The sequence below is a fragment of the Martes martes genome (genome assembly GCF_963455335.1).
Source record: "Martes martes genome assembly, chromosome: 2".
NCBI lineage: Eukaryota > Metazoa > Chordata > Mammalia > Carnivora > Mustelidae > Martes > Martes martes.
Window position 1 is genome coordinate 140,091,183 of NC_137889.1, and position 12,938 is coordinate 140,104,120.

The 12,938-nt window shown below is 43.2% G+C and overlaps 1 protein-coding gene across 1 annotated transcript in view; it reads right to left on the bottom strand.

Moving 5' to 3' along the window:
• Positions 1-6,013: 6,013 nt before the first annotated feature.
• Positions 6,014-12,938, bottom strand: part of POLN (DNA polymerase nu) — a 40,211-nt gene continuing 33,286 nt past the window's right edge. The window contains exons 9-12 of the mRNA XM_080797720.1: positions 9,872-9,928; positions 8,976-9,029; positions 8,265-8,330; positions 6,014-6,354 (exon numbers count right to left, since the gene is read on the bottom strand). Of these exons, the coding sequence (XP_080653846.1) occupies positions 6,307-6,354; positions 8,265-8,330; positions 8,976-9,029; positions 9,872-9,928 (225 nt within the window). The 3' untranslated portion in view covers positions 6,014-6,306. The remainder of the gene's footprint in view (positions 6,355-8,264; positions 8,331-8,975; positions 9,030-9,871; positions 9,929-12,938) is intronic.

The following is a 12,938-nucleotide window of genomic DNA, read 5'->3' on the forward strand; positions in this document are numbered from 1 at the left end:
GCCACCAGGAAAACTGAGGCAGATCTGGCATAAAAGGATGAAATCACTACAGCTTTTTTTTTTTTTTTTTTAGATTTATTTATTTATTTTAGAGACAGCAGAGGGCAGAGGAAGAGAGTGAGAGAAACTTAAGCAGACTCTGTGCTGAGCACAGAGCCCAACGTGGGGCTCAGTCTCATGACCCTGAGATCATGACCTGAGCCAAAACTGAGAGTCAGAAGCTCAACCAACTGCACCACCCATGGGCTTCCACTGTGAAGTGATCCTTGGAGAATGAGGGGAATGCTCCTTTTATTCTACATAGAAATTGGAAAATATTTAATCTTTGAAATAACAAAGTATACAGGTAAAAACACCTCACTTGGGTTTCAAATAGTGGTGCAGAGTTAGCAATAGTTATATGACTTATGAAAATCTTGATAATAAATAATGTGATAGCACAATGATATTATGTGAGAGATCCTCATCAGGTAAGCAGCAAAATCACATGCCAACAATGTAAAGACCCTGAATAGAATTAGTTCAAATTAACTACTTTAACATGTATATAGGTAATGATGAAATACGGCTTAAATATTGTATCTGGAAAACAAGACTCTTCATTGGATGGTGCTGCCTGAGCCTGAAGGCAAATTTTCTAAGAATCTTTAAGGAGTAACAACCTAAGAATGGTGGGCACACTGGAAACAGAACAGAAAATTTCCTATTAGAACAATACTTCTCATATGCACTGATCGCTAGAAAAAACCCATAATCTTGTCACGTGTGGAGACACTGGCTACAGGGGCCACAAGTATTCTTTTCCTTCTTCCTTAGAACAAAGACACTCAAATTGTCGTTAAGGACCCCCACCTTTAAGCCAGCCAGCAGAGGCTATCTTGTGGCCACAGTGACTAGTTTAAGGGGGCTTAGGCTATTTCTGAAAGATGCAAGGAGATGCTTGCTGAGGGCATCTGCAAAAGATGCTTCCTTCTCCTTCCATGGAAGCGACATGGAGAGATGTGTTCGGAGTACAGAGTATGGAGCAAAAAAAACTAAGCAGTTTTTGCCAAGACCTGCTGGGATGCTGAGGAAGAGAAGCTGGAAATGGGGGACAGAAGTTGGACCTGCTGTATAAGTTAGGCTGCCAGATCAAATCTTGACTGAAGCTGGCCCTCCCTTGGACTTCTAAGTTAGGTAAGCTGAAGAATACCTTGATAGTTTAGATCAGTTTGGGTTTGATTTTCTGTTGTTTGCCACTGGACATATTTAGATGAATACTTGGATAAGCAGTAGCTTAATCACCCAGTGTAGACACGTGGGGAAAAGCACTCAGTTAGTGCTGACCCTCCACACATGCTCCTCCTTCTCAAGGTGGCAAGGGAGGGGAGGAGCCTGCTCTCTTGAGCCAAAGGACAGGAAGGGGACAGCCCAGCAAGACAGAAAACCTACTCCAGTCAAATAACACAGAAAAGCACTGTGGCTGAGTTTAGCAAGTGAATTAGCATTCCCCCCCACCCTTCATACCTGGACAAGTCCCTCCTAGTAATTTTCTACCCAGTGACTCTGTCCACATCCCTACTGGCCGTAAATTCCCAGGTGCCCTTGCTGTATTTGGAGTTGAATTTGATCTCTCTTCCCTATTGCAATAATCTTGAATAAGTTCTTCTTTGCCTGTTCAACTCTCTCTGGTGCAATTTTTCTTTGACAAAATACAACATGTCAACATTTGTGGGATATAGTTAGAACTGTGGGGAAGAATGAAATTTCATAGCACAAAAAAATGTACACATGAGAAAAAAGGAAAAGTCTTAAAGCAAAAATCTAAAATTGCACCTTGAGAACGTACCAAAGTAAAGCAAAATAAACCCAAATCAAGCAGAAGAAAGGAAAGAATAAAGAACAGAAATCAATAAAATTAAAAACAGAGAAAGCCCACTGAAAAAAATAGCTGTTCATTGAAAAAGATCAATAACACTGATAAAACTGTCTAGACTGACAAAGAAAAAAGAGAGAAGACACAAATTACCAGTATCAGGAATGAAATAGGGGACATCACTACAGATCCTGCAGACATCAAAAGGATAAGGGAATGCTACAAACAACTATATGCACAACGGTTTCACAAATAAGGCAAAATGGATTAATTTTTCAAAAAATACAACCAAACAAAATTTACCCAGTATGAAACAAGATAATATGAATAACTCTATATATTGGTAAAATTGAACACATGATTTTAAAACTCTCCAACAAGAAACCTCCAGGTCCAGTCAATTTTATTAGCAAATTCTACCAAATTTAAAGATCTTTTTTTAAGATTTTATTTTTAAGTAATCTCTATACCCAGTGTGGGGCTTGAAGTTACCACCCTGAGATCAAGAGACACATACTCTATGGACCGAGCCACCCAGGCATACCTATTTAAAGAATTAACACAAATTCCACATGATATCTTCCAGAAAATGCAAGAGGAGGAATATTTCCTATTTTGTGAAACTAGTGTTATCCTGGTATCCAAACCAGATAAAAAGAGATCTATATTTCTCATGAGTATATACACAAAAATCCTTTTAAAATATTAGTATATATTGACATTAAAATAGACACATAGGCCAATAGAACTGAATAGAGAGCCCAGAAATGAAGCTATGATTATATGGCCAATAAATCTACAACAAAAGAGGCAAGAATATCCAATAGGGAGATGACAGTCTCTCTGGTAAATGGTGCTGAGGAACCTGGACAGATACATTCAAAGGAACGAATCTAGACCACTATCTTACACCATGTAAAAAAATTAACACAAAATGGATTAAAGACTTGAATATAAGACCCAAAAGCATAAAAATCCTCAAAGAAAACATAGGTGGTAAGCTTCTTGACATCAGTCTTAGCATTGATCTGACCCCCAAAGCAAAAATAAACAAGTGGGAGTAGATTAAACTAAAAAAAAAAGTTCTGCAAAGGGAGAGAAAAAAGGCCACCTACTGAATGGGAAAGAATTATAAATCATATATCCTGTAAGGCATTAATATCCAAAATATATAAGGAATTCAAACAACTCAATAGCAAAAAAAAAAAAAATCTGATTAAAAAATGAGCAGAGGATCTGAATAGATGTTTTTCTGAAGAAAATATGCAGATGGTCAACAGGCACATGAAATGATGCTCAACATCACTCATTATCAAGGAAATGCAAATCAAAACCACGAAGAGATATTATCTCATACCTGTCGGGATGGCTATTATCAGAAAGACAAGAAACGACAAGTGTTGGCAAATATGTGGAGAAAAGGTGACCTTGTACACTGTTAATAGGAATGGAAACTGGTGCAACCACTGTGGAAAAAGGGTAGAGACTCCCCAAAGATATAAAAATAGAATTATCATATAATGCAGCAAGTCTACTACTGGGTATTTGCCTGAAGAAAACAAAAGCATGAACTTGAAAAGACACATGCATCCCTATGTTATTTGCAGCATTATTTACAATAGCTAAGATATGGAAGCAGCCCAAGTGTCCATTGATGGATGAATGGATTTAGAAGATATGGTATGTATATATTATGGAATGTTAGCTATAAAAAGAAGGAGCTCTTGCCATTTGTAACAACATGGATGAATCCTGAGGGCATTATGTTAAGTGAAATAAGTCAGAGAAAGACAGGGATTGCATTAAATATGTAGATTGCTTTAGGTAGAATAGACATTTTCACAATATTTGTTCTTCCAATCCATGAGCATGGAATTTTTTTCCATTTCTTTGTGTCTTCCTCAATTTCTTTCATGAGTACTTTATAGTTTTCTGAGTATAGATTCTTTGCCTCTTTGGTTAGATTTATTCCTAGGTATCTTATGGTTTTGGGTGTGATTGTAAATGGGACTGACTCCTCAATTTCTCTTTCTTCTGTCTTGTTGTTAGTGTAAAGAAATGCGAATGATTTCTGTGCATTGACTTTATATCCAAGTCAGAGAAAGACAAATACCATATGATTTCACTTATATTCGGAACCTAAAAATAAAACAAAAGAACAAACAAAACAAAATTAAACTCATAGATACAGAGAACAGGTTGATGATTATCAGAGGGGTAAGGCAACTGGGGAGTAGATGAACTAAGTTAAGGGGGTCACCCATATGGCGACAGAGGGTAATTAGACTTAGTGTGATGATCAATTTTATTCATTATTTCAAAAACATTTTGTAACCACCCATCATGCAGTAGACGCTGAGCTCATTTCTGGGATAAAATGTTGAGACAACTCGAAGAGTGTATAGTAGAGGGAAGGCAAACACTACAGCAAGGGAGTAAGTGATATTATAAGTTAAGCTGAGGATAATCTGGGGATGAACATTTCCAATGAAACTATCTAAAATTAAAATCATGTAAGAATAGACAAACGGGGGCGCCTGGGTGGCTCAGTGGGTTAAGCTTCTGCCTTCAGCTCAGGACATGATCTCAGTGTCCTGGAAACGAGCCCCACATCGGGCTCTCTGCTCAGCGGGGAGCGTGCTTCCCTCTCTCTCTCTGCCTGCCTCTCTGCCTACTTGTGATGTCTGTCAAATAAATAAATAAAATCTTAAAAAAAAAAAAAGAATAGACAAATGGACCAAGGGCACAAAACTGAGAGCCTAGAAACAGACCCAGCATCTATCAAAATTCCAGGATAGAGGCATTGCAAATTACTGTAAGTTATTCCAACAGCTTACTGTAACCATAGTTATAACAAGCAGTTATTCAGATGGGAACATAATGGGATCTCTCCCTTTCGCCTGTATAAATGCAAATTCCAGAGGGACTGCAGACCCAATGTAAAAAGCAAAGCCCAACTATATACATTATATATATAAGGAAATTTTACAAATTAATAAGGAAAGACAAACTGCTAAATTGAAAATGGGCAAAAGAAATAAACAAGCAAGTCACTGAAGAAACTGCAAAGAAACCTGAATCCTAAACCACGATAAATACTAATTCACATGCATCCAAGAGGCAAAGACTAGAACATGTGGAAACATCAACAGCAGCAGACATTGTGGAGCAGCACGGAACTTTCTCCAAAGCTGCAGGTGGGGGGGTGACTTTCCACCCCCTGGGGAAGGCCGGGTGATGTCAGGAAAGCAGCACCCAGCATGCCCTCTGGCCAGGCAACATGAGTAACCAGGAGGGGAAACCCTGGCATGTGTCCAAGAATATATATCTCAGCATTAGTTTTAATTCTTGCAGCATTGTTTCTAATAGTGAAAATCTGGAAAACATCTAGTACATTTATACAATGAAATACTATATAGTAGCCCAGATAAATGGACTAGTGCTACTTCAGCCAGTGTGGATAAATCTCAAAAACATAAAGTTGAATGAGAACAGCAAGCTATAGGGCACCAGGCTGACTCAGTCAGTTAAGCGTCTGTCTTCCACTCAGATCGTGATCCCAGGATCCTGGGATCCAGCCCTGTGCCAGGCTCCCTGTTCAGCTCTCTCCTTGCTTCTCCCTCTTCCTCTGTCCCTCCCCCCTGCTCCTGCTCTTTCTCAAATAAAATATTTGAAAAAAAAAGAGAAAAAAGAAAACAGCAACTTATATAACTACGAATTGATACCATTTATATAAAGTTTAAAAAAAGTAAAAATATATATACAATTTAGGGATATATATATACACACACACATATGTATATATACATACATCTATTTAAGTGTGTGTATGTATGTGCACGCACACATGTGTGTATTTGTAGTACAGACTGGACGGGATGACAAACACTAACTTTAAGGTAGAAAGAAACCGGGGGCGCCTGGGTGGCTCAGTGGGTTAAAGCCTCTGCCTTCGGCTCGGGTCATAATCCCAGGGTACTGGGATGGAGCCCCATATTGGGCTCTCTGCTCAGCAGGGAGCCTGCTTCCCCACCCGCTCTGTCTGCCTCTCTGCCTACTTGTGATCTCTGTCAAATGGATAAATAAAATCTTAAAAAAAAAGGGAGGGCACAGATTGCATGGAGCACTGGGTGTGGTGAAAAAACAATGAATACTGTTACGCTGAAAATAAATAAAAATTTTAATTAAAAAGAAAGAAAGAAAGAAAGAAAGAAAGAAACCGACTTGGGAAAAGAGCAGACAGGAGCTTTAAATGCACCCAAGTAACATTTAAGCTCTTAGAATGAATGACGGACACTCATGTGTTCATTATATTGGTGCCATGCCTTTTTCACAGGGAGAGGGGCCTCTTGCTGAGCTTCAGGTTGGGGGAGGTTGTCAGATGATGCTTCCTGATGGACATATTCCCTGAGCTGCTGTCAGAAGAGCAGGCAATGACCAGGCCAAGAAGGTCAGGCTGCAGGAAGATGTGTTCGGGGATCATGGGGCAGAAAAGGGACCTAAACAGAGGTAAAAAGAATAACCTTAAGGCAAGGAAAATCATGAGGGGTCAAGGAATCACAAATTACATCAAAGCATTCACCATTATATCAGAAAATCTTAACTTGTCTCCAACTCAGTTAGATACCAAAAAAGCTAATGTAAACATGCTAACAAGATAACAGACACAGAATTAGGAAAATGAAGAAACTAGGAGGGAGAGCACTCACCAAGGAGCCAAAGCTAAATCATACCTGGATCTCTAGACGTCTAAACAATATATTTTAAAGCTGTAACATTTTAAGAACTTTTAAAAGCTAACCTAGAAGAAGACTGAAGAGCCAGGATATTAAAGAATTTATAACAATACAATGGGTGAGGTCAGATATTTTGAATTATGAAACGTGGGTGAATTCAGACCCAGAACCACTCAGTGCAAGCAGCACTGTGGGGACACAAGGACAGTGACAAAAACTAGCCTGTTGACACAGAAACATTAGGAGGGGCATCTGAAGCCACGACCAACAAGAAGGTATTAGGAGATGAAGATACGGTGAGAACATGGCTCCTGGCAAGTGCGAGGGAACAGAGAGGTCCTCTGCCCTTGCTCAGAAGCAGGCCTTCGTAAAAATATGATGATGGGTCCAAGAGAGACACACAAAACAAAGATGGATAGGCATGAACCCTAAAAGATCCAAGTCAAGGGAAGAGGAGAATTGAGGTTCTTGACCAGCTCCCAGCTAGGGTGGAGAACATGACTGTCCAGCTCAAGGAAGAGGCTGGGCCTACACTGTTAACACCTGCAATCCCAATGATGATCCCATACCATGTGACTTTGAGACATAGGAGGGCAACTCAAGAGTGGCTCACTCATCAAAGTTCTCACTCAGTAAGTACTTGGTGCCTACCAGGTGGGTTCCAGGTGCAGAGCCAGGCCTGGGGGATAAGTCAACAAAAGAGGTTAAAAAGTCCCTGTTCTCATGGAACATACAATGTAGTGGGGTAAACAGAGGTCAATAGGCAGTTAAACCCATGTAGTGACCATCAGGCAAGTACAGGGAACATCTAGGACGGCACTAGACTGAGGTTTGATAAAGCAAATACTGAACAATGAAGTGCTCAATGCTAAGAGAACACATAGAATGAGGGTTTTAGGTGGATGAAAATTACCAGATGGGGGCTTCTACTTCCACTCAGGATGGACACAGTTGGAAAAAAAGTGCTCCCACTAACAAGGAAGGTAAGAAACACAACTCGTAACGTAAAGCCCTAAAAATACACATATTCTTTGACTCAGGAATTCCATCTCTAGGAATCCTATAGAAATCATTAGAAAAATGTTCCAAAAATATACATACAGGTATGTTTGTGGCATCTCTGTATAAGTACAACTGAAAACAATCTAAATGACCATCACCAGGGCCAGTCATCAAGGGGAGTATAAATCAGCTGTTAAAAATGAAGATGTGGGGGCGCCTGGGTGGCTCAGTGGGTTGAAGCCTCTGCCTTCGGCTCAGGTCATGATCTCAGGGTCCTCAGATCGAGCCCCGCGTCGGGCTCTCTGCTCAGCGGGGAGCCTGCTTCCCTTCCTCTCTCTCTCTCTCTGCCTGCCTCTCTGCCTACTTGTGATCTCTGTCAAATAAATAAAATCTTTAAAAAGAAAATGAAGATGTGGACTTCAAGTGGAAGGTAGTGGCAAAATGCACGCATTATGTTTATACCTTCTCCTTCCAAAAATTCATTTGAAATGATAGAAAATAAATAAATAAAACAAGAATGTCACTAAAAAGTGCTACCCGTAAAACAGAGGAGTGCTACCCGTAAACTGGGGCCTGCTCTCAGAAAGGGAAGGTGCACAGGCAAATCCACAGATAGGCAGAAAGTCAGCTGAGGCACCGAAGCTGGCATTTGCCAAGGAGTGCTAACTTACCGGGTGCCGGGTTGAAAGTCTTCCGGTCACAGTTCCCGTCTGATTCCACGTAGAGGAAATGGAACCCTTTGTCAGTTAGGAAGAATCAGTTTCAGTGTGGGCAATGCTGTGTGAAGTCAAGAATACACAGGCCCTGCTCACAGTCTCCCTGCTCACAGCACACAGTACTCACTGCTCTTCTGCAGACGTCCACAAGCTGCTGGCCCAAAGCCCTCAACCCTAAGAGGCCCCTGGGCATCAGCCAACTGCTGGCCAACAAGGAGGGTCCCCCAACCTGGGCAGAAGCAGCAACAGGACATGTGGGTCTTTGGGTCCCTTCAAGCCCCTGAGCATGGGGAGAGGAGGGCCATGCGCTGCAGGGACACCGCATGGACTCCAGGCGGGTGTCTGCAGCCCAGACGGGGGCCCAGACAGAACGCCTCTGGTGGCAGCCTCCTCCTCCTGCTTCCCTGCACTGGGTGCGGGCAGAGGTATGGTGACAGGTGTCATAGTGCCTGGGCAGCCCCAGGGCTCCCACGTACGTGCAGCTCCAGGCCTGAAGGCATGATGCCAACTCAGGCTATAAAGAGACCTGCTAATAACCAAATCACGGCTCACAGCTCAAGAATATTTGGTGATTTCATTGTTAACTAAAATTTCAGGAAATTGTATGTCTCTGAGGCCCCATGGAAACCACATTCCTGAACACAGGATCTCGTTTAGCTCCATTACCTTTCTCATGCAAGCTAGTAATCCATCCACAAAGGCTGACTTGGTCTTGTGAACCTAGGTAACACAGACAAAAGTAATCACTTTCTTGTTTAAACATCGAACAGGAACCAGCGTCACAGATGTGTTTCACAGAGCGCTGGGCGTGTGCCGCTCACGTGTCCGCTCTGATGACTCCAGGAGGCCCTGCAACGGCCTGGTGCAGGACCCAGAATTAAACAACAATGATGCACAGAGAAAGATGGCACCCTACCCTCTTTTCTGGAATAATTCTGGAATCATTCTTCTCACAGAAATGTTGCAGAGATAAATGGAGCGTCGTTGTGGGTACCCGTCTTCCCGTGTCCCCTAGGGTGCCTTTAGTTCTCCTCTAGTCGTTTCGTCCTTTCAAGAGAAGGCTGTTTGGTGCTATGACCAAGCCCTGTCGGCTGCCACACCTCAGGAGAGCAGCAGGTCGCAGGTTCAGGGGATGGCAGATGGCAGGTGCATGGACAGAGGAAGCGAGGGCCGCTGAGGAAGAAGGGGGCGTGCCAGCGAATGAGGGCACCACCATGCTGAGAGGAGCAGGGAACCTCGCCAAGCCCAGGGCTGGGGAGCAGGCGGAGGCCCTCAAGAGGCTTCTGAACTCTGCTGGTGGAGTCTAGCCCACAGCAAAGCCACCTGATGACAACAAACATCCCCTCCCCGCCTTCATCCATCCTCGTCCCCGTGGGACCCGGTGGCTCCAGCCGAGTGGGGTGCACGAGAGCAGTGTAAGTACCAAGTCACCTGAATGAGCTCTGTCCCCCTCGGAACACTGCCAGTGCTATTGCCATGATCACGGACTGATGGCTTTTGTCAGGGCTGGTACCAGAAGGCCCCCTCCCTCACCAACTCACTCACTCACAAAGGGAACTTACCTGTCTATATTCCAAAATTATCTTGGGTAATGGATGAAGGTCCTGCAGAGCACTCAACTGAAAAATGAGAATAAATGTCACCAATATAATTCCTTCATTTAATTTTAACATTTTGAATACTTATTTTCAGCTGGAGAAAGTCCTAGTAATGAATGGTCTGTATTGACCATGTTTTCCAAAATGAAGATTCATAATAAATGTAGTTTATCAAGTGTCTTAATCTAAATCCCTTACAAAATCACTGCCGTCCATATGGGAGCTAAAGGCCCTTGACACAGGCTTGGAATAAGATTGCTTCCGAGATTAAATTCATGGAATCCAAATCCAGGATATGCAAAATACCACACAGGAGAATAAACTAAGAAAATACCTCCAAATGTGTAACTCAAGAGTTTAGGAACATCCAACGTTTCAATCACAGTTATCTGGGCATAGGATTACGGATTTTAAGTAATTTTAAAAGGCCAAAAGATGGGGCGCCTGAGTGGCTCAGTTGGTTGAGCAGGTGCCTTCAGCTCAGGTCATGATTCCAGAGTCCTAGGATCAGCCCCGCATCGGGCTCCCTGCTCAGAGGAGAGCCTGCCTCTCCGCCTACTTGTGATCTCTCTCTATCTCTCTGTCAAAATAAATAAATAAAAATCTTTAAAAAAAAAAAAGGCCAAAATATTACATACAGGATGACTCAAGATCATAAGAACATGATTTGCTCGATTACCACAAAGTGAACATGCTGGGGTAAGGCCATGCACACAGAACACTCCAGGTGCACTGCACGTCCCGCCCCTCCCCTGTAGGTAACCACCACCCTGACCTCCACCATCAAGGCCACTTTTCCCAGCTTTCAAACTTCGTATCAAAGGAACGGGACAGACACTGTGTGTGGCTTTTGTTCAACATGGTGGTTTTAACATTCATCTGTGTTGTATGAAGCAGCATTTCATTTACTTGTACTCCTGTCTTCAACTGTGTGAATGTAGGACAACTAGATTTTATCCTTGATGGATAATAATAACTTGTTTACAGGCCATGATGACTAGTGCTGCTGTGAACACTCTGGAGCCTGGATTTTGGTTAACATAATGTCCGCGGTTCTGCTGAGTAGAAACACAGAGAGGAATGGAATCGCAGGGCCAACCGCAGCAGAGACACCACCAGCCAGTTCTCCCAAGTGAAGGCACCCGTCTGTACCCTGTCAGTATGGTGGGTGATCCAGTTGCCCCACATCTTTGCCAACACATGTCCCAGTGTTAATGTTAGCCACTCTGGTAATTGTGTTGTGATACTGCACAGTAGTTGTGTATTTCCTCAATGACGACTGTAGTCGTCGTATTCACACACTCATTGACTAAGTAGGTATCTTCCCTCATTAAACCCCTGTTCATGTCTTTTGCCCATTTAAAAAATTGGTTTGTGTGTCTCTCCCCCCCCCCCCCCGATTTGTAGGCATTTGTTATTCTGGACAGCAGTTTCTTCAGCCGATTTACTGGAAATCTCTCTGCCCTCTGTGACTTTATTTGTTTAATGGCATCTCTTCATCAACAGAGATTCTTTACTCTTGTCCAATGTATCCGTCTTTTCCTGCATGGGTAATGCATCCTGTATCCTGCTTAGGGACATTCACCCACTGCAGGGTCTTGAGGATGTTCCCTTATGGTATCTTCTATAGTCTTTGCTGTTTTTGCCTTTCATGTTTAGATGTACAGCTCATTTGGAGTTTATTTTTGCGTATGCTGTGAAATAGGGCCATTTATGGAACTAGCCGTCCTTACTCACTGCTCTGCAGAGCCACCTTCTCAGAGATCATGTCTATCATACAAGCGTGTGGACTCCCCACACTGGGTCCACTGGTCTATTTGTTCATGCTCCTGTCCACACTACACTGTGCTACTTAGTTCCTGGCAATCTCCATTGATTTAGGGTTAGTCTTGAGGTCCAATGGACTAAGTCCTCCAGTAGTGCTTTCCAAGATCACACTGGCTCTTAGTTTTTTGCATTTCTGTGGCAATTTTGGAATCAGCTTGCCAGCTTCTCCAAAAAACTGCTGCTAAGATTGTTCTGAATCTAGGGGCACCTGGGTGGCTCAGTGGGTTAAAGCCTCTGCCTTCGACTCAGGTCATGATCTCAGAGTCTTGGGATTGAGCCCTACATCGGGCTCTCTGCTCAGCGGGGAGCCTGCTTCCCCCTCTCTCTGCCTGCCTCTCTGCCTGCTTGTGATCTCTGTCAAATAAAATCTTAACAACAACAACAACAAAAAGATTGTTCTGAATCTATAGACCAGGCTGGGGTAACTGAGGCCATACACTCCTGTAACAGTGTTAAGGCATAAAATTCTATCCCGGTCTGTTTGAATAAAGACTGAGGACCCAAGGGTCTTGGCTGGCCACAGTTGTAAACCAGGGAGCCAGTGATGGTGCCGTGGGAGTAGGCACTGCCCGGGGGGCGGGGGGGCACCTGACCTCGGTGTGATCCAGAATTGCCGTTTACTTAGAAAAGTTATCCCCAGGGGCATGGAAGTACATGAAAACACTTAGCAAAGAAAATTGCTTAAGATGGACTAGCTCTCCTTATCTGGATACTTCACTCACAAAATAACTTTCCAACCACAGTCTCTCTGTATATCTCTACTTGAGCCGTCTGAGAACCCTTGAAAGATATAAGTATTTGATCTCATCCAACCGTGGAGCAAGCACTACCGGCACTGGTTTGCGATCAGAGGCGGTTCTGCAGACATAGACCACCCAGGGAGCTTTATCACATGCTCCGTGTTGGCTCCCGACAGCACATTCTTCTCGGCTCCCTTCTCCTCATGGCCACTCCGAAGTCTCTTGTGGGCGCCTCCTCTTTCCCTGACCTCTAAGTGTCAGTTTCTCAGCATTCGGTTCTGTGGTTATCAATGTTGGCTGGCTTATGAGAAACAGCCGGGAGCTTCAAAAACATGCTTGGGCCTGGGCTGTCTGACCCGCAGACACGATTCTGTGCTTCAGTCATCAGCCTGGGCGTGAGCGTTTTTCCAAAGCTCTGTCGGGGGTAGGGGACTACCATCCCAGGGCAATTTTACTAAAAACTG